Genomic DNA, 22,131 nt, shown 5'->3' on the forward strand with positions numbered 1-22,131 from the left:
TAAAACATTACATGTAAGTAAAATATGTTATAAAAAATCACCTGGTGACCGTTACTCTATTTTGATACAACACTGTAAAAAAATTTCGAAATGCTACTGAGTATTTCCGTGTAACGTTTCGGGATGTTAACGATTTTCATACACTTCCTGGAAAAATCAAGTATTCAAAAGTTTCCTGAATTGCTACAAGTCACACGAATGCAGCCCTCTCACTGTTGTAAAAATATTTTAAGCACCCAGTTTAAAGATTAACTGAGCGTATTTATAAAATGTATCGGCTTCGCTACGATTGCGGTATGTCCATAGTGATCAAGCTCCTAAAGGGAGAAAATAAGACTAGAAGCTTTGCAACAATTGCAGGCGAGTAAAATTATTGATACTTGCTGGTAATTCCCGCTTAGCTTTGGCCATGTTTGCAATACTGCTTTTGGAACCTTCTTGATACATTAGGAAGGTGCCAAGCTATTACAATATTCCCACTTAAGTTAACTCTAAAGTTCCAGAGACGCGACTGGCTCTTCACGGGAAGATTTCTGAATTTTTCAGGAGGCTTCGAGGATAATTCAAGGAAGGTTATTGAATTTTTGCGGAAAAAGTTCCTTGTTCTTGCAAGATACGTTACTGGCAGAAATTGAGCACATCAGCTGCCCAGTATTTTCCAGGAATGTTTCTGAATCGTTTTTACAGTGAAAATGTAGATACGACTTTTGTGCTTAGCAGGCGGCAGTTTAGCCTTTACATTTTTTTTTATTTAATGATATTAAACTTGCTGATCCTTTTGTAGTTCATAAAATACATCAAATATTTAAAATCTCTAAAACAGATGTATTAAACTGGCAATAGTGTCCCATTTCTGACCAAACCGCAATCATGATGTTGCGTCCATTTTCCTTACGTCAAAATGTGCATTCAGTGGAATGAATAAATTATGTTTTCAGTGGTCAGCACGTGAGATCTACGACGGACATTAGCTGATGCGGAGGACGCCAAGCTCATATGCTGGTGGAAAATGATATATGATGAAACGTGTTAATGTTTCCTGTTAGATGTTTCTAGTGCCGACTATTTTTAGTTGTGTGATCGTTATGTGTATTCTTTGCACATTTGTCACGATTTGAGGTACAAATGAGATTACGTTTGGTGCTTTGTCTGAATAATGTATTCCTTAATGAACATGCTACTCAACGCATCTTACTTGTGCTGCTAAATGCTTTAGGGGTTTGATATATTTGTGATATTGTGTGTACTATAATGCGTTTCTTAATAAACGTACGTTCTGCGCTTTATACAACTCATGGGCACTAATGTTTGATAATGTTATAGTAACTGTCTCTTTCTAAGAGGCTTATGTACCGCAGAGAAATCCACCTTTTTACTTTCTTTTACAAAAAAGGAAGTATTGTATTCGCGAAAAAATTTTTACTCAAAGAGCGACCTTAATTTTCATTTTACTCACCCCCTAATGAATGTTGAGTTTTTTTTTTTTTTTTAGACTCGACCACACGTGGATAAGTGCCTAGGAACATATAGACTAGCGAAATATCAGTTTTGACGATTCGCAAGTTAATTACAACGAATTCTCTCGTGACGTCTGTATGTACGTATATGCGTATAAGCGGATGTACACTGTAAATACGATTCAGAAACGTTCCTGGAAAATAATAGGCACCTGATGTGCCCAATCTATGGCAGTAACATGCCTTGCAAAACCCAGGAACGTTTTCCGTTAAAACTCAGTAACTTTCCTGAAAAATCCAGAATCTTTCCGTTTAAAGCCAGTCGTGCCATTAGAACTTTAGAGTAATCTCAAGTAGGAATAATATAAAAGCTTGGATCCTTCCCGATTTATCAAGACAGTTCCAAAAACAGTCCATACTTATTAGCTCGCTTTGGGAGTTTAGTCAGTATAGACGAGCCGTATTCGCACAGAAGCCGGTACACCTTATAAATACTCTCAGTGATTCTTTAAACTGGGAGCTAAAAATATTTTTTACAACAGAAAAAAGTCTACATTCGGACAGCTTGTAGCAATTCAGGAAACTTTTTGACAATGATACTTGATATTTCCAGGAAGTGGGTAAAAACCGTTGAAATCCCGAAACGTTACACGGAAATAGTCAGTAACGTCTCAGAATTTTTTCACAGTGTACGTATGTGCGTATGCGCGTATGTATGTGGCATAACTCAAGAACGTTAACTCCTAGAAAGTTGAAATTTGGTACGTAGACTCCTAGTTAGGTCTAGCTGTGTACCTCCCCTTTTGGTTGCATTCGGGTGTTTCTAAAGGGGTCTTTTGCCTCTTTTTGGGAGCAAATCATTGTTAATTTCGATGTAAACTCAAGTGGTGTTACAATATGGCGGACACTTGGCGATCGATTGCCAGTTTTTTGCTCGCCAAGTCTCCAACTTGGCGACAAATTTGGCGATTTTTTTTAAAAAATCTGTTTTAATTTGGCCATTGTTGGTGATATTTAGAGAGTAAAGTATTGAATCACATTAAAATTGCCAGTAATGGGGAAATGACATTAAATTGGAGTAAAAGGAAGTCATGTGATGCACATACAGCTCGTTTTTTTTTCTCTCTTCTGAATATTTTTTGAAGTTTTCTTTACTCTGTGCATTCCTTCAATTAACTGTTGCCTAATCTTTTTCTCTCCGAGGGTTACACCTCATATTAAAATCGTATCCGAGGAGAAAATTACAAATGAAATTGCAAAATATTGCATTATTTTCCAAACAACATCGGAAAACATGGGAAAATAAATAAAACTACAGAACAATTATTATTCGTATTCTTACTTGATGCTTATTTTAGACCCCCTAAACGCGCACATCGAAATATGATGAATTTTCAAAGGATGCATAGGGGGTGTAGCCCCATAAACCTGATCATGTTAGTACAATAAATAATTTTAATCATTGAAGACCATCCTGTGTATCTGAACGCTGTTGAACTATTCTGCCGTGTGCAGGTAAACGGCAGTATCTGCAAGAATGAGTTTTCGAGATACTTGAAGAAACGCGTTTTGGATTCCAAACTAACGATAGGTAAATGTTGGAGTTAGACATTTTTTTCGCGCCTTTTTTCCAGAGGGAATTAAATAATCGAACTTGTACAATAAAGAAAACGTACAATGTACAATATAAGACAAAAATGCAAAAAAAAGAAAGAAAATTTGGCAGTAACTGTCCTTTACCTGCACACGGCAGCATTCTACTGGTTACTTTGTGATCGTGATCTATTGAATTTTGATGGTATAGAACTATAAAGTGTAATTTGTTAAAATTTTTATAAAAATCCATTTTTTCCAGTTCGACCTTTGGACGTTATGATAGAAGGAGATCGACAACCACTCTCTGCACATAAAACAGTTGAGCTGGTGTGTCGAGCGACGGGATCCAGACCTCCCGCTATTATAACTTGGTGGAAAGGAACGTCGAAACTGAAAGCGTTGAAAGACAATATTTCTGTTGATGGCAACGTCACCACTAGCATCATCACCATGACGCCATCTAGTGATGACAACGGCAAGCACCTGTCCTGTAGAGCAGAAAATCCCCTGATATCCGGAAGTGCCATTGAATATGGATGGAAACTTGAGGTTCACTGTAGGTAACTACGCAATATCTCTGTGTGTGACTGTTAATGTTTTTTTGTTTTGGGGGGAGGGGAGGATAGATGAATTTACCAGAACCATAAATAAACAATAGTAATAAAAAGGAAAGCTTAAAACAAAAACAGTACAGTTTTTTAGGAAAAACTTTTTCTCAGTCAAGTTCTCTGTTAAAATTATATTGTAACTGCGAATTTCGCTTGAAGATTGTTACAAAAACAATGAAAAATAATTAATCTTTGCTAAAGAAGTTAACAAACTGATTTCGAGGCTTAACTTAAGTAAGTGTAAATTTGTAGATTTTGTGTACTTGAAACTTTTTAATTTTTACTTCCTTTTACAAAAAAGGAAGTATTGTGTTCGCAAAAAAAAAAAAAATCACTCAAAAATCTCCCTTAATTTCAATTTTACTCACCCCCGAATGAATATTGAGTTTTTTTTTTTTTTTTTTCTCGACTTGAGCACACGTGGATAAGTGCCTAAGAACGTATAGACACGCGAAATATCCATAATGACGATTCCCGAGTTAATTACAACGAATTTTCTCGTGACGTCTGTATGTACGTATGTATGTGCGCTCATTATCACAACAAGCCCCACACGTATAAGTTCATTAAAGTGCTTTCTGAGATAAGGATCAAAGTAATAAGAAATAGTTACACTTTAATCTAAAGAAGCTTTATTTTAATGCATTTTCTTTATTAGTACATGAGTTTATACACTCGCTGCACTATATAAATTTCCCACAAACCTTTGTAAAGCGAAGCAATAAACATTTTGCGCATGTAAGCTTTAAACCTTTGACGCAGATGGGACACCGGTGTCCCTTTTATACATAATTTTTCTTACGCTCTATTTATACGTAAAAATATAATTTTATATTTTTTAATAATAAAAAACAGTCTAATTATTGCTCTTAAAAGTTTGTGAAGTAATCGGAATTTTTTTTGTACTTGAATAAAAAATTCAAAAAAAGTAGTATGAATTTTTTTTTTTCACTCACATTTAAAAATTTGTCAATAATTCATTTCTTAATCTAAAGAAATTTCAAGAATGAATTACTGTTTCATGTAGATCTAAGTAACTGAAAAAGAGTGTGATTTCAAAAAATTATTGTTTAGAACTAAGCCATGAGGCCAGACTTCCCAAGGGACACATGCGTCCCTATCTGCGATAAGCTGCCAGACCGCCCTGCGAGCAAGCATGTGTGTAATAGTTTGGGAGATAGTGTTCATTCTTTCTATTCAGGGATACAATAGGCAAGAATAGTCTCTTTCTGTTACAATGGCTCCTGATAAAGGATTTGAAGGTCACATTTGACTTTAGTATTTGCAATTTGAGCATTTGCACGTAGGTTGATCAGCATTCTGTGTTCAGCGATTTTTCTGTAAACAGCTAAAATGGCATGCAGTAAATAACGTCGTTCAAGGCATTTTGAACTAACACAAGAGCAAATTAATGCAATATTGTTTGCGGAAAGCAGTGGCAGTGAATGTGGTGATTTAGATGATGAAGATACCGAGTTTTTGGAAAGTGATATCGTTAATTTAGGTAATGGTGGTCATGAAAAAACTCTTGTCATTATTGATGGTGCAAAAGTGAAAAATACTACTGAAAATGAAGAAGTGGAGGTAGTGCCAGAGACGGAAAAATATGTGGAAAGAGCATCAAAGAGGAAAAGGAAAGCTAAGTTTCAAAAACCAAGTTGCAAGAGAGGAAAAAAATAAAACAGAAGCTACAAGAGAGTGAAGGAAGAAGAAAAGAAGGTTGTTTGGTCAAAAGAAATAGATCCCGTTTTTTTACCGAAACCTGACATCGAAATAGAATGGGGCAAAGTAAAATTACTGTCTCTGACTGAACACTCATCAGAAGCAGATACATTTCTCACAGTTTCTAACTTAAAATCTTTAGTTGAAGAAATAATTGTCCCCCAAACAAATCTGTATGCTCAACAGAAGGGTGAACTATTTGAAACCTCATCCCAGGAGATATATGCATATCTAGGAATATGTTACGTTATGAGGTATCACATCCTTCCTAATTTAAGAGATTATTGGTCCACTGACGAAGATTTGAGAGTTTCACTGATTGCAAGAACAATGACTTACGAAAGATTTACTGAAATAAGAAGGTTTTTGCATTTTAATGATAATGACAAGAATACTCCCAATATAGATGACGAAAATCGTGACAGAGCATTTAAAATTCGCCCGTTGATAGAGCATTTAAATAAAGCTTTTCAGGAGGCAGTTGAGCCGGAGGAATGTATGTCTATTGACGAACATATGATCAAATTTAGAGGCCATAATATTATGCGCCAATATGTAAAAAATAAGCCAATTCGATGGGGATTCGAAATGTGGTCTCGGTGTGGATCAAAGAACGGATATTTGTACGAGTTTGATATGTACACTGGAAAGAAAAAAGAAGCTGAATATGGTGTGACGTCGTGAGTCACAGATGTAAAGATTAACAATTCCAATCTTTTCATTAAATCAAATCACACCACGAACAAGGAAGGACTAAACCCCTTTTTAAAATTAACGAAAAAAAAATTTATTTACAGAAAAAAAAATAGAAATCGTTACATTGATGGGGTTACAAATTCAGGCAAACACAGTTGCCTCAGTGGTGGTCACGAAAAAAAAATCACGGTTTCCAACGAAACCGGAGAAATGCCTAAGGGCACCTGTTTCTCTCAAGTCCTAGAGCAATCTGCTTTTTCAAAAGTGTGGATCGAGGTCTTTTTCGAAGAAACGGGGCTTGTCCACTAAGCCCCCTTAAAATATCCCATTGGTGGAAACTTGGTGACGAACACTGCTACGTTGTTTTTGTAGAAGAAACCAGGGCCCGGATTCGTTGGTCGACCGGCGCCTCATTAACATGGAGCACACCTCCCCGTCTGCGGTTTTTCGGCAACGACAAAGTCGGACACCGTCCAGGGCTGTCAGGCAAACTCGTCACACCTGGTTTTAAAACTGTCCGAAGTGGTGCCAGACAGTCTAGTCCTTTATTTAGAAGCAGTATTCCAACAAAGGCACAAAGGCGTAGAAGAAGAATAGCTGTCCGTCAGTTCCACAGAGTACGGTCGGGCATCCCCGTCGCACAATGGACGCGCCGCATCAAAAAGGGCACAGGACTGAAGATGCCACAGCTCCTCCCCCCTTGAGAGAAAAATTTGCATGTGCAACCACATTAAATTTAGGAAGACGCGGGTGTCCATTGGTCAGAGAACTCGACTCCAGAAAAGGCAGCTACAAATTCGAAAAAACAAACCCAATTAAAGAGTACAGACATCCGACGCGTGAACCAACCTTAGGTTTTCAAGTCTGCCAACTCTTTCAAATTAAGTTCGTCAAAGACAAAATTTTACAAGCATAACCTGCGTCACTTAATCCAGTTTGTAAGTGCATCATATTCCTTATCGATTTTTCTGACGTCCAAAACTTTAAAATTTCAGTAGCTTACAGAAAAAATTAGGTGATCTAAAAGTTTTCACATATGTTACCCACAAAACAAAAAATTTAACCCAAAATAAATTTCAATTTTATTCGACGACCAAAAAATAAAAAAAATAAAAAAAAACGATAAAAATACCAATTTCAAAAAAAAAAAAAAGAAGCGATGTATGGCAATTAAAAACCCACATAGTCTGTTAATTACCGCGATTATTTACAAATAGCCTCGGGGATTGTTATGGGTCCCGTCTACTAAGGCCGTCCGCGTTTCCGTTTAATTTTCCCGGCTTATGCTCGATTTCAAAATTGTACTGCTGCAAACACAATGCCCAACGAGTAAGCCTAGCATTAGTTCCCATCCTTTCCCTCAGAAAAGTGAGGGGTTATGATCGGTTTGGATTTTAAATTTTTGGCCATTTAAATAGTGATCAAGTTTTTTCAATTCAAAAATTACAGCGGCTAACTCTTTTTCAACAACGCTATAGTTTTTTTCGGCTCTAGAAAACTTTTTACTGAGGTAAACAACAGGGTGTTCTTCCCCGTCAGAGATCTGAGCTAAAACTATCCCCATCCCATTGTCACTTGCGTCAGTTTGAAGGACGAATTCTTTAGAGAAATCAGGTGCAAACAGAACGGGGCTTTTCAACAAACTTCCCTTTAGAATTTGGAACGCCTCCTCACATTCCTCTGTCCAAACTACCTTTTCTTTCCTAATCCGCCCTTTCAACGCACTCGTTAGGGGGGCTGCTATCTTGGAGTAGTTAGGGATATACCTGCTGTAATATCCTACCAGTCCGAGGAACGATCGCACCTGTGTTTTGTTAGTGGGGGTGGGAAAATCTTGCACGGCTTTCACCTTCGCTTCGCTAGGAGATCTTTTCCCCGAACCCACGTCGTGACCCAAAAATTTTATCCAATCTTTCGCGAACCGACACTTAGATGGCTTAACCGTTAGCTCAGCCCTGCCTAACCTTTCCAACACCGTGCTTATATCCGTCATATGCTGCTCCCACGTCGGTGAATAGATGGCTATGTCATCAATGTACACTGCTGTGTAATACTCTAGACCGTCCAACACTTGAGATAAAAGCTTGACAAAATAAAATGGTCCATTCAAAAGCCCGAACATCATTTTTTTCGGCCGGTATGTACCAAAAGGAGTGACAAAAGCAGCGTACCTACTTGCCCTTTCTGTCAGCGGAATTTGAAAATACCCCTTGGTCAAATCCATTAGTGTGATGTATGGAGCAGCACTCACGCGCTCAACCACCTCCTCAATATTTGGTAATGGGAAAAATTCTGTGCGAGTAATCTTGTTCAATTTTCGATAGTCAACACAAGGTCGGGGATCTTTCCCAGGTACCTCCACCAAAATTAGGGGACTGGTATAATCTGACTGCCCGATTTCCACAATTCCCAGATCTAGAAGTCTTTTTATTTCCTCGCGCAATATTTCCGTTTGCCGCGGAGACATTCTATAAGCTCGCGATCTCACGGGGTCGGCGCTGGTCAGCTCAATGTCCATAGTGACCAATTTAGTACTCCCAGGTTCCGATGAAAACACCCTTCTATGTTTCTGAAGCACTCTTCCTAGTTGGTCTATTTGTTCTTCGGTTGCTCGCTTCTCTAAATTGCTCGCCCGAAGCATCTCTTGGAGATCAAAATGGGTAGGGTCTGGCAAGGGATAAGGGATTTCCGCCTCTTGTTCCACATCTTCTACTTCCTCCTCCATTATTAAATTTACTCGCTCGGGGCGCTTATGATATGGTTTTAGTAAATTCACATGATAAATGGTGCCTTTGTCCCTTCTCTCAGGGACGTCGACAACATAGTTAGTTTCCGATATTTTGCTCGTAACTACTCCTGGACCTATCCAGTTTACTGCCATTTTATTCGCTTTATTTGTCGCCAGTACTAATACCTGATCGCCCACCTTAAATTGCCTATTCACAGCATTCTTGTCATACCAAGCCTTTCTTCGTACCTGCATTTCACTCATCTTTTCTACCGCCAAATCCTGACATCTTTTCAAACGGTTGGTCAAATTTAGAATGTACTCTACTACATTTGGGTCAGATTCTTCTGGCACCATCCAATTCTCATAGAGCAAAGTTTGCGGAGTCCTCAAATTTTTCCCATGAACGAGCTCGGCTGGGCTAAATCCTGTACTCTCATGATTTACTGAACGGAGGGCAAATAAAGCCAAAGGTAAATTTTTTTCCCAGTCTTCTCCCGATTCCACGCATAATGCTTTTAATATACGTTTGATGGAAGAATGCATCCTTTCAACCGGATTTGATGACGGGTGACAAATAGAACTGTGTCTAACCTTTATTCCAAACCTGTCAAAGAATTCTGTCGTTAATAAACTGGTGAAGGAGCGCCCTAGATCGCTTTGCACTTCCCGAGGGAACCCAGTCCTGGAGAACGTTTTTAACAAGGCATCAATTACATTCGGGGACTTAATATCGGCCACAGGTATAGCGTCAGGATATTTTGAGGCCATACAGATGGACGTTATTAGATATTTGTTCCCATTTTTTGATAAGGGCAAAACTCCCACAGCATCTATATTTATGACTGCAAACGGTTCTGAAATGATAGGCACGATTTTTAAAGGCGCTTTCTTTCGATCACCTTTCTTTCCTACGCGTTGACAAGCATCACACGCCCTCACATACGACTCAATTTCAGCATAACAATTCGGCCAAAAAAAATGACGCAACACTTTATCCTTCATCTTTGTAGCACCCAAATGGCCTGACGCGCCATCATGACAAAATTTCATAATCTTTTCTGTCAATCTCGAGGGTATAAAGAGCTGCACCCTTTCTTCTCCCAGCTTAGATCTACTCAGACGGACCAGTTTTCCTTTCATGCATTTAAAATCCTTTCCCTCCCCTTTCGAAACCTCTTCCCACAAGGGTTTTAGAACAGAACACAATTTCTGCTCTTTCTCGAATGATTTGGAATCTATTTCAGCTAACGCTAATCCCTCAAAAGGCTCTATGGGGGGTAGTGAGCAAGTGTCCAACTCTTCCCCTCCGGGAGGGGGAAAAACGTTTGCGTTCAAAGTTTCCTGTGTTGTGGAATTCACTTCCGTTCCTCCCTGTTTTCGACGTAAACTTCCCCTCGTTTCGACTGCATTTAAGGCCTCTGGTTTTGATTTTGACCGAGAAAATAATTCCGCTGTCCTATTTCCCAAAAGATAGAATCTCGCGTCGCTATCCGTGTTTTTTATCGCTGCTTTAGAATACACACAACCTTCGTCGGTCTCTATGTATATTTTTGCCAAAGGCAAGCATTTACACTCTTCATCTAAAGGTTGCTTCACGTAAACATATTCTCCCGTAAAATCTTCTGTTTTGATCCAACTGCGGGGGCAGACATCGATGGAGGCCCCGCTGTCCCGAAGGATTTTCCGAACCTCCCCATTTATTTTCCCAGTACTTATATAAGGGGCAAAACACTCGCTTAGTTCTTTCGTGTCTCCAATATGATTGATTTGTTCCCCTTGCGCTCTCTTAAATTCAGGGCAATTTGGTTTTATATGTCCCTTTTGTGAACAAAAATAACAAATAATTTCCTTTCTTTTTTCGAAATTACTGTTTTTTTCCCATTTGGGGGGCTCTTTCTTATTAGCACTTTCCGATTTAGTATTGCTAGTTTTTGCCGGATCATTTCCTCCTTTCACCCATTTTTCTTTTTTGTGCGTTTTGGGGTCGTTTTGTTTTCCCTCCGATTTTTTGAAAGTACGCCGAAGGCTCTCGTAGTGATCTAACCTTTCAGCGAGGTCTGACGCCTTACGGAATTCTTCCCAGAAGTCCAAAAAGTGTTCCCTCACCTCAGCAGGGGTTCTCTTTTTTAACTGCTCCGTGAGCAATAACTCCTTTAACTCCTCGAATGTATTTACCTCCGCGGTTTCTAGCCAATTGTCTAGATAGCTTCTTAATTCGAAGGTGAGATCTGCCCAGGAGGAACCAAACTTCCGATTATGTTCTTCAAACCTAATCCGCAATTCCACAGAATTTAGTTTGAACCTCTTCATTAACAGGCGCTTCATGTGAGGAAAATCGTCGCTTTTCTCAAGGGGTTCCTTCACAATTAGCTCTGCTACTTCCGGGGGCAACAAAGGAATAAGCTGGGAAACCCACCTCTCTTCCTCTATCTCCTCTTTCTTAGCCTGTCTCTCAAAAATTTCAAAAAATAACGAGACATCTAATTGCTTCGGGTCAAATTTTGGAACCAGATGCTTTAAATTTGATCTCCTAGAAGTATCTGTACTCGCTGACCCATTTGAACTCAAGCTAACCGTTTCTGCTGCGGTAGTTAGTTTCAGTTTATCTAGTTCAAATTGTCTTTCTTTGTCTCTTTCCCGACATTCTCTCTCTAGTTTTTCTCTTTCCCGCTCTCTCTCCCTTTCTAGGTTTTCTCTTTCCCGCTCTCTCTCCCTTTCTATCTCTTCTTTCAAAAGTCTCCAAGTCGATTTTGCAAATTCTTCATCATAATCTGTAGCCCCTACAATCGCTTTAACTATGTACCGACGTGTATCTGAGTCAGACGTTTCCACGCCAAACTCCGAGGCTATCTTTCTCAGATTATCTTTTTCGATTTCAAAAAGAAAAGAACCCATTTTGCACAAATAGATTTTTAGAGCGTTCCCCTTTTATTTTTATGCAAAACCCTAATTATTACATGCAAAATCCAACAATTCACAATAACAGCATGCACATAAATATCATTCTACAGCTCTATTTCACTAGATTTAATTAACCTGAAATCTATATCATCAAAATAAATCATTAATTTATATGACTTTCCTTTCCAAACTGAAATAGCAAAGATCTGCAAAACAATTCTTTTGCAGTCTAACTCAGAATTTAATTCTCACAAGAAACCTTTAGTCCAATTCTATTTTTCAAAAACATTGAAAATTTTTACCAACAATTTTACTCCGCTTAAATTCTCTCAAAACAAACCCACTAAAGCTGCCTCATCGGTAACCAAGAAACAAAGACCGGACTCACCCTTTTCTGCGTCCGTCTTTAACATCAGAGTAATCCAAATCCAATTTGGGGGAATGGCACACACAAAATCTTATAGGTTTCGATCAGCTCTAGGACTACTTTATGTAAAAAGTACTTAAAGTTTTAAAAAGAATTATCTTTCAAAATTGCATAAAAATAGAAAGACCAAAGGTAACATGGGTCTGTTTCAATTTTTCTGAAACATAATCGCACCCGCTGCCACCAAATAAGCTGTGACGTCGTGAGTCACAGATGTAAAGATTAACAATTCCAATCTTTTCATTAAATCAAATCACACCACGAACAAGGAAGGACTAAACCCCTTTTTAAAATTAACGAAAAAAAAATTTATTTACAGAAAAAAAAATAGAAATCGTTACATTGATGGGGTTACAAATTCAGGCAAACACAGTTGCCTCAGTGGTGGTCACGAAAAAAAAATCACGGTTTCCAACGAAACCGGAGAATTGCCTAAGGGCACCTGTTTCTCTCAAGTCCTAGAGCAATCTGCTTTTTCAAAAGTGTGGATCGAGGTCTTTTTCGAAGAAACGGGGCTTGTCCACTAAGCCCCCTTAAAATATCTCATTGGTGGAAACTTGGTGACGAACACTGCTACGTTGTTTTTGTAGAAGAAACCAGGGCCCGGATTCGTTGGTCGACCGGCGCCTCATTAACATGGAGCACACCTCCCCGTCTGCGGTTTTTCGGCAACGACAAAGTCGGACACCGTCCAGGGCTGTCAGGCAAACTCGTCACACCTGGTTTTAAAACTGTCCGAAGTGGTGCCAGACAGTCTAGTCCTTTATTTAGAAGCAGTATTCCAACAAAGGCACAAAGGCGTAGAAGAAGAATAGCTGTCCGTCAGTTCCACAGAGTACGGTCGGGCATCCCCGTCGCACAATGGACGCGCCGCATCAAAAAGGGCACAGGACTGAAGATGCCACAATGGGCTTGGTGCATCTGTTGTTCTTCAGCTATCTGAAAAGTTGAAAGGCACTTGTGCCAAATTGTTCTTTGACAATTTTTTTACGAGTTTTGAGCTGCTAAAGGTTCTCAAAAAGAAGAAAGTATTTGATTGCGGTACCATTCGGTGTGATCGAAAAGATTTACCGATAGATTTGAAAAAAGACAGAGAAATGAATCGAGGCGAAATCGACTGCAGGCAAGCCGAAGGAATATACGTCGTAAAATGGATGGATAATAGGTCTGTCCTGCTCCTTAGTACGATGATAAGATCCGATGAAATTGTGACAGTCAAGAGCAGAGAAAAAGGAAAAGTGGAAAAAAAAGTATAACATGCCCAGCAGTTATAAATGACTATAACAATTTCATGGGTGGTGTGGAGATTATGGACCAAAAGAAAGTTTCATATGGAATCGATAGAGGCTCCAGGTATAAGTACTATTTGCACCCATTTCATGACATATTGGACATAGCGGTGAATAACGCTTACGTTATTTTTCAAAAGTTGAATCCCTCAACAAAAGAGAAGAGTATCACCTTTTGGCGAAAAATTGCACTCGCATTAATAGGGGATTTTTCGAGCCAGAAACACAACTTACATTCATATTCAAACCGCCATTGCATGTCTCAACAACTCAGTGCACACAATGAAAGATACAAGAGAGACTTACCAGATACTTCAGAGGTGAGAAAGAGATGCAAAAAACTGTTCGGAAAAAAAAGTTGAGAATCGAACAAATATTTTTTGCACTTTTTGTAATATGCATTTCTGCCTTACCACAAGCAGAAATTGTTTCAAGGAATTCCATGAAAAACAAATGGTATGTATAGAAATTATTTATGTTTGGTGGTTCCTTTTTGTCCTCAAACTTAGGTAGTAAAATTTTTATGTTTTTTTTTTTTTTTTTTTTTTGCTTCCATGGTGAAGACTGGAACATCATTGACCAGTAAAATTTAAATCTTTGACGCAGAAAGGGACACGGGCGTCCCAAGAAGACTTTACCCTTAACGCAGAAAGGGACACCGGTGTCCCATGCTGTATTTCATAACGAAAAAATATTAAAATTCTAAAAAACACATTTTTCACTTATTTTGATCTAAATTAATACAAAACAATAAAAAAAGTTTGAAAAATGTTTTTATTGCAAATTCTGCTTCAAAGAGTTAAAAGCTTTTCCTCAGACTTGACTAAGCAGACATGCATCGTGAACAAACATTACAAATGCTGTAAGATTCTCTCCCACTAGATTCCATTTCACACATAACAGGAAGCCCATACTGCAGGAAGCTGTGAGCATGAGAGTTGGTCAGGTAGACATGAAAAGTAAACTTTGTAATGTTGAACATTAAAATGGCTAAATTCAACTAAAAACAAAAAAATCAATGCAAAGGATATTTTTTGCGACGCATTTATTTATGTAAAATTTGTACTTTTCATATTGCGTTAACACTCATGTTTGGCCAGGAATATATTTTAATAATCTTATATCCTTTTCAGTATTTTTTCTAAACTGATGCATTATTCATCATTCTTTTTTCTCCATTCAAGTAAATCATTTTGAATGCAAATTTTATTTTCATTAGATTTCCTTTTGTTTTGAAATCCACAATACTTCCATAAAAATACTTCGAAGCAATTGAGAAGTAAAAACATCTAAAAGTATATTGAACTCCCTCTCCATCTCTCTCTCTCTCTCTAAAAAAAGCAGTAAAATAGAAAAAAACATCAAAAACCCAGATAAAACACTCGATTAAATTAGACTTTACGAGAGAATTTTGGAATAAAAGATAATTTAATATGCTGGCTGTTTCTTTCAAGAGGGTTTTAAATCATATATGCGGTATTATCTTTCGCTTTTCAATTTATTTATATATTTGTTGTTGCAATGGTTTTATTTATCTCTCCTGGAAGTAAAAAGTACTGCTAAAGCAGTGGAATAAGATAAAGGATAAGATAGGTTTAAATATTTATGAGTGTTATTTAGGTATTCTAAATCGTCCACGACGTGCATAGACCAGCATGTTTGTTTACTAAATGGAACATGAATTTTTGAAACAAGGCTTATGCATTTGAAGTGTTGAGAATAGTTTTTATGAATATTTTTCAAGGAATCACAATCATTGCTAAATACCATAAAATCTCGTTGTAATGAGCTTCAAGAAAATACAAGTATTGTAATAAGAGTTGTTGTTTCGTTGTAATGGGCCACGCATTAATTACGTAAGGATCCTGAAGGGGAGAGGTTGGGAAAATAACTACTTACCCTTACTTGGGGGGGGGGGCAGATCCATTCTTACGTAACAGTTTCCAAGTAAACATTTTATATTACAAATCGCGCGGTCAAGTGGTTTGGCGAAGATCATGTTTCATTTGCTTCTGGAAGGTAAAAATCGTATTAGGACGAGCAGTTTTTTAATTGTTTTTCAAAGATTGAATGGTGTATAATATAAAAAAAATAATTCGCGCTGTGTGTGGCAAGTCTTATTTTTAATTAGTATAGCATCCTGTACAAAAAATATTTTTCGAAAAAACCTTCAATCTAGATTCCTTTTAGTTAATATCTTTTTACACAAAAAGGTTTTTAAAAAATATATAATAATAGCGAATTTAATACCGATCCCAGTGATGTAATATTCGTTATTTTATTATTTTGAAAAAAAAAAAAGAACTGTGGAATCTTACACAAGATGGGGGGAGTGAAAAATTTTACATACCCTTTCATGGGGGGAGGGGGGTTAGAAAGTGCAAAAATCATCCTTTCGTAATTAATGAATGACCCCTAATGTGATTCAAGCGATGTATTAGATACAAATAGAGAATTAAAACTTAATTCGCTGAAACGCATGTTTTACAATATTGGTATTCATTGTATCGGGATTTCACTGTTCCGTCAAATAACTTAAATAATTTAATTCATTTCAAAGAAGGATTAGTTAGGGTAAAAGAATTTCCGGTGTTTCACGTTCAGATCTTTCTTTTTCTTCTGGATGAATTGAGACATGTTTTTTTTCCACATAACAAGTAAAACTATTTGAAATCAGTCACTTTGCATTAGTTTACCTGTTGGAAAGGAATTTGTAAGACGACTAAACTTGAAAAAACAACTTTCTTCACAGTGTAATCTTCAAACAATGATAAGGACTACATAACTGCTTGGAAACTTGCAGAACTCTGAAAAACTTTTTAGTGTCCATTCACCAACACATTAATTTAAAAAAATACCACAAGTATGTAGTATACATTGTTTCCATTCATCCCATGTTTCACTCTACCCCAACGGACTTTAGCTTTAGTTCAAAAAAATAAATAAATAAATGTGTGGCACGGGACGCTCGGCAGAAGTGATAACTTTCATAGGATTAAATTATTATCATTATTAACCCTATGAAAGTAACAATTGGCTTATGGTAGCTATAATAAGCAACGAAATTTTTGAATTGTATGTTATCTAAAAATCTTGCAAAGAGTGCATCAAGTACAGCTCCGTGACTTGTAGTGGCTTCTTCTGGCTTATTAAACATTTTTATTTGTAATTTGGATTGTAGAAACAATACTAAATTTTTAGAACGATCAGAAGCAAAATTAAAATCAAAATCTCCGGTTAAAATTAAAGGAATTGTATAATAATCTTCATGAACAAAAGCAGAACCTTCTTGTGTATAATTTAAAAGCTGTTTATGAATAAATTGAAAAATACTTGAAATACTTCTGTTTGGAGACATATATATGTTGGCAATAATAATTTGTTGCTTTGCTTCATTGAGACATTCCACTATACACATTTCACCTATATCGTTTTGTGTAGCGGTATTAAAGTTTGTAGCGTTATTAACATGTAATCCTATAGCGACTTCAAAGTTGCTATAAATAAAAAATAATTTTATTTTTTGATCACCATTCAGACTACTTTTAAACATAAGTTTTGATTTCGGCGCAAAAACAATAGATTAAATGACGCGTCGTTTCTAAATATTTCGATTATCAGAAAAAATACTCAAACTAAAAAAAATACGAAACATTTTAGATTTTACTCTGTGATGAACAAATTAAATGTTTATTTATTATTTTTGTTTTCTCGGGCGTCTCAAACCCCGCGTTGCGGAGTCTGCGGGAATGAAGTTCGTTTAAAATATGTACACCTTATCACAGGTCAAAACCCTAAATGAAGCGAGAGATTTTTAGAATATATCTAATCGCAAAAATATTTTTGTTTTGAAAATAAATTTTAAAGATTAAATGCTGTTTTGAATATATATTGTTTACAATGTTATTGGTATTATATTGTACTATTAAATTCACCTTTCATTAGGAGATTGCGTTATGTTGCGACGCTCATTCATCTTCTGTTAGTTTCATAAAGAAACAAAATTTCCCCGACCATGCGCGCTTCTGTCGTATGCGCAAACGAAGGGAATGCCAGACGAGAGTTGCACCGTAACGCGCGTTATGTCACAAATCGGTTTACCCTCCCATAAAAAGTTATTACTTCAATAACAGCTTTATGAATATTTTGCTCTATACCTCTTTCATTACTTATTGGTTTTGAGAGTATTAACATAAGATATCAATCCTCAAAAATAGATTGAATAAGATTTCGAAATAGACTAAGAATGCATTTATATCTTTGATACTTAAAGAAATTCCTCTGGACACTACTCGTTATTACAACTTAAAGTAACAAGGAACGAGGAGCCATATTATTTAAACAATTTGCAATATTCGGTACGCATGAAGTGGTTATGATGAGAGCTGCGTAATACAGTTTAAAGTAGTTTCGTGTCATTGAGCGTTTTTTTAAAGACGTCTGTAAAATAAACTGGACTGCGTAGATTTTAATTTCAGGAGAAGTATTTGCATTTAAACATATCTTCTTTTCTTACTATGCATCTTGTTTTATAAAAAAGTTACTTAAATCTTGTTAAGTTAAAGTTACGTTAAAGTTACTTGATTCGAAGTAACCTAAATGACTTAAACTCCTGCCGTGCTACAATTTTCAAAAGGTTTTTTACATAAAGTTAAATGCATTGCAAAATCTTATATAAGTGAAACATGCTTCCTGTGGCTGAAAATTTTGGTGACTGGTATAATCAGTGGCATTTGAAGTAAATTTTACTGACATTGTTGTCGTTGTAATTTTTTACTTGTTTATCAGGATTAACATTTATCGCATGCCGTTGAAAATTGACTCAATGAAAGGAACTGCGCAGCAGTTTTCTGCTAGTAGATATTAATTACACAATGTAGTAGATCAACCATTTGACATTCGTTATTGAGTGCAAATTAGTTCCTGCATTAATAGTTACTGCTAGATTAAAGGTGTATTTATGTCACATGATGTTAATTGTACAATTAAAACACACAACTCAAACATTATGTATGAAATATAATCTCACTTCATGCACAGTTGACGACATACGTTGTAAATCGAAAGAGTTATACAAATGAATATCGTTAGACTACATTTACGTATGAATAAGATAATAGTTAAATTGGCTTTCTACTGCAAATTGTTTCAAATTCCCCTTTTAAAAAATCAGTTAATAATGAGTCACGAATATCTGGTACTTGATGTAAGTAATGCTAAAAACGAAAGCTGCAGTTTCTATGTAATACTTTCCGTATTGGAAAAAAAACGTCACGTATTTTGACGTAATTGAGTTCCCTCCCATGAACGCAGGTCATGAAGAAAATTTCAGGCAGAAAATTTTTTGTCTAATTTTGTTAGCAAAAGAAAAAAGAGAAAATATATAATATCGACAGAGTTCCACTTATACTTACTAATATATGCAAAAAAAAAAAAAAAAACCCTGTAAAAATCAATTATCATGGCATGTTAGTAGCATATTTACAGATAATAATGGTAAATAATAACTAAATGCCTATCATTTAAATTACCGCCCCCCCCCCCTTTTTTTCCCTTTTTACTTCCTTTCACAAAAAAAAAAGTATTGTATTCGCGAAAAAATTTTCACATTAATTTCCATTTTGCTCACCCCCCCCCCCAATGAATGTTTTTTTCAACTAAGAACGTATAGACACGCAAAATAACCTTTTTGACGGTTCCCGAGTTAGTTACGAGCTTTCTCGTGACGTCTGTATGTACGGATGTATGTATGTTCGTATGTGCGTATGTACGTCGCATAACTCAAGTAAGGTTTGACCCAGAAAGTTGAAATTTGTTACGTAGACTCCTAGTAGGGTCTAGTTGTGCACCTCTCCTTTTGGTTGCATTCGGGTTTTTCAAAAGGGTTCTTTTGCCCCTTTTTGGGGGGAAATCATGGTTAATTTCGATGTAAACTCAAGTGGTGTTACAATTTGGCAGACACTTGGCGATATATCGCCAGTCTTTTGGTCGCCAAGTTTTGTCGCAAACTTGGCGACAAATTTGACGATTTTTTTTTTAAAATCCAGTCTTAATTTAGCCACTGTTGCTGATATTTAGAGAGTAAGCTATTGAATCACATTAAAATTATCAATAATGGGAAAATGACATTAAACTGGAGTAAAAGGAAGTCATGTGAGGCACACATCAGCTCGTTTAAAAAAAACTTCAACCTTTAGATAATTCTATAAATACGTCATTTCACAAAAAGATTGTTTTACAATTGGTTTGAAAAATTATTGAAGTTGACATCAATTTCTAATTATATTGCTAAAGCAGAGTAATAAGCTTGGCGATCAGGGTGGTTTAAAATGCATGTTAAAAAAAAAAAAAAACATTTATCCTAGATAAAGGGACATCCCCCAATATTTTTAGACTTTTGGATAGTAATATACTGGAAGAATTTTAGCTTCCTGTTTTAACTGAAAGAGGGTACTCAACCGCCACCTCCTACGTAGAAGGCCCTATCATTGGTTTCATTACGTAATCGAAAAAGGCTGACTCAGAGGAAATTTCCCGATGAAAATCGCTTTAATTTATGTCTCTTAAAATGCTGAAGCTCTTATTTTGAGAACAGTAGCTCACCAAATATATTAACATTGATCAAAGGAAAAATCAAAAGTTTATTTTTAAAATTACGGCTTTTTTTTTCTTTAAATTGAGCAAATTATAAGAAAGAACGTAGGAAAAGCAAGATTACAGTAACCAAATTTTTTAATACACTGTATCATATCCGTATGATTTTTAAGCAGTCTTACTAGATTCAAAAAATAATGTCTTATATATAATTATCAATATTATAACGAAGTAAACATAAATGAGAAATTTAAATTCCAAAAATCATAGACTCATATATAAACAAGAACGACATTTTCCCATCCACTATCTTAGAAGCTTTTGTACTTACTTAAAGCAATGGCTATCATAATTAAGTATCCTAAAATATGTATAATTAAATATGAAATACGTTCTAAATATGAAAATAAATATGAAATATACATGGGAATTATGTAAATCATGCGTCACTATCTGCAACACAAAGAAATCAAATGAATATCATGCAAAACAGAAAGCAATATTAAAACAAATGTCAATTGTGAGTGAAATATTTTCTTCTTGTTTTATTTTCTTGGCGACTTAAGTTTCATCTTTCAAAATCAATTAAAGCAAATTTTTAGCTTTATTGTTACAAATGTTTGTAAAGTTAGTAGCTGCATTTTATTAAAATTATTGAAATGATGCCAAAAAAATTAGTGATCAGATTTTTTTTAAATGAAAAATGTAAAAAAATATCTAAAATGTTAAAATTCTGTAAATATTTCTTCCATTGCAAGAATTTTGCTTCATTACAGTGGAGTAGTACAAAAATGATTTTATCTTTGCATAATTAACTTAACTATAAAAATGAGTTTTACTAAATCCAGAGTGCAACTCTGCTGTCAGTAGCATTAGTGGAAAAAAATGGCAAAGAATTCAAATTTTAATTTGAAACTTGCTATCGCGTTGGCTAGTGCTGAGAACGCCAAGCAGCCAAAAAAGTATTTTTGAGTCGACCGGTTCCTAATACGTCATCGCTCATTTAAGATAACCACTGATGAGGCCTTCTTGTAGGTAGTGATGGCTCAAATCCCGTCCCCCAAACTTAATACGTATGGGGAGGGGGGTTAATAAAACACATTGAACTGAAAAAACAATGCTACATATTATAATACATTAGTTATATATATATATATATATATATATATATATATATATATATATATATATATATATATATATATATATATATATATATATATATATATATATATATATATATATTATACATTGCAAAAAAATTATTAGTTACAAAAAAAACAGCTGGGGAAATTAAATGTTTCTAAATTTGTGGCATATTCTATGCTAAGGCTAATGTTAAATTAAGGGGTCATTGAGCACCCTCTTAAAATTTGAATAAGGAGCCAAAACTTTTACTGCATAATACTGTTAGTAAGTGTAAAAGAATAGGGAGTGTCTTGGACTCTAGCTGAAAAAGTTTTTTTGAACCACCGTCTTGGTTATATGTTTAAAAAGAACATTCAATGTACTATAAAAGATCTTAATGCAAACATGTAAGGAAGAAAACCTCATTCAATGACTGCTAGGGATTGTAATACTGGACCAAATATACGGTATTTTTAACGTGATACCTGGATACCGGTATTATATTTCCCAAACAAACATTCAAAGACATAATGTTTTGTTGCCATAGTGCAAAAAGTGCATCATTTGCTTATTGCGAACAAATATAAAATGAAGGAACAAATATCATAATAAATACTAGCAAGAAATATAATGCATCTACAGTGGGTCCCAAAAGTGTTCGTACACTTTGAAATTTTTTAGTAAAACTAAAGTAACTCGAAACTGAATTCGAATATGAAGTCCAATATTTTTTCACATCACTCCTATGTCATTCTAAATACAAACCATTGGTTTCTTCAAAATATTGACGGATCTCCTTTTTTAAATGGGTCAGAAAACTAAGAGACAGAGAAATAACATGCCACAAAAGTCAACGTACACTCAAATATTTTCGAATAAATTCATGATTAAAATTATCATATGTCATTTTTTTATTATTTTTGCATTGTGTTGACCCTTAACTGTCATTTGGCTTTAATTTTTCGTTTATTTATTCCTTAAT

The 22,131-nt window shown here is 35.8% G+C and overlaps 1 protein-coding gene across 1 annotated transcript in view; it reads left to right on the forward strand.

The window, feature by feature from the left end:
* Nucleotides 1-296: 296 nt before the first annotated feature.
* Nucleotides 297-22,131, forward strand: part of LOC129228533 (neural cell adhesion molecule 1-A-like) — a 73,115-nt gene continuing 51,280 nt past the window's right edge. Inside the window, exons 1-2 of the mRNA XM_054863214.1 lie at nt 297-360; nt 3,313-3,609. Of these exons, the coding sequence (XP_054719189.1) occupies nt 297-360; nt 3,313-3,609 (361 nt within the window). The remainder of the gene's footprint in view (nt 361-3,312; nt 3,610-22,131) is intronic.

Source organism: Uloborus diversus, chromosome 8, assembly GCF_026930045.1.
Source record: "Uloborus diversus isolate 005 chromosome 8, Udiv.v.3.1, whole genome shotgun sequence".
NCBI lineage: Eukaryota > Metazoa > Arthropoda > Arachnida > Araneae > Uloboridae > Uloborus > Uloborus diversus.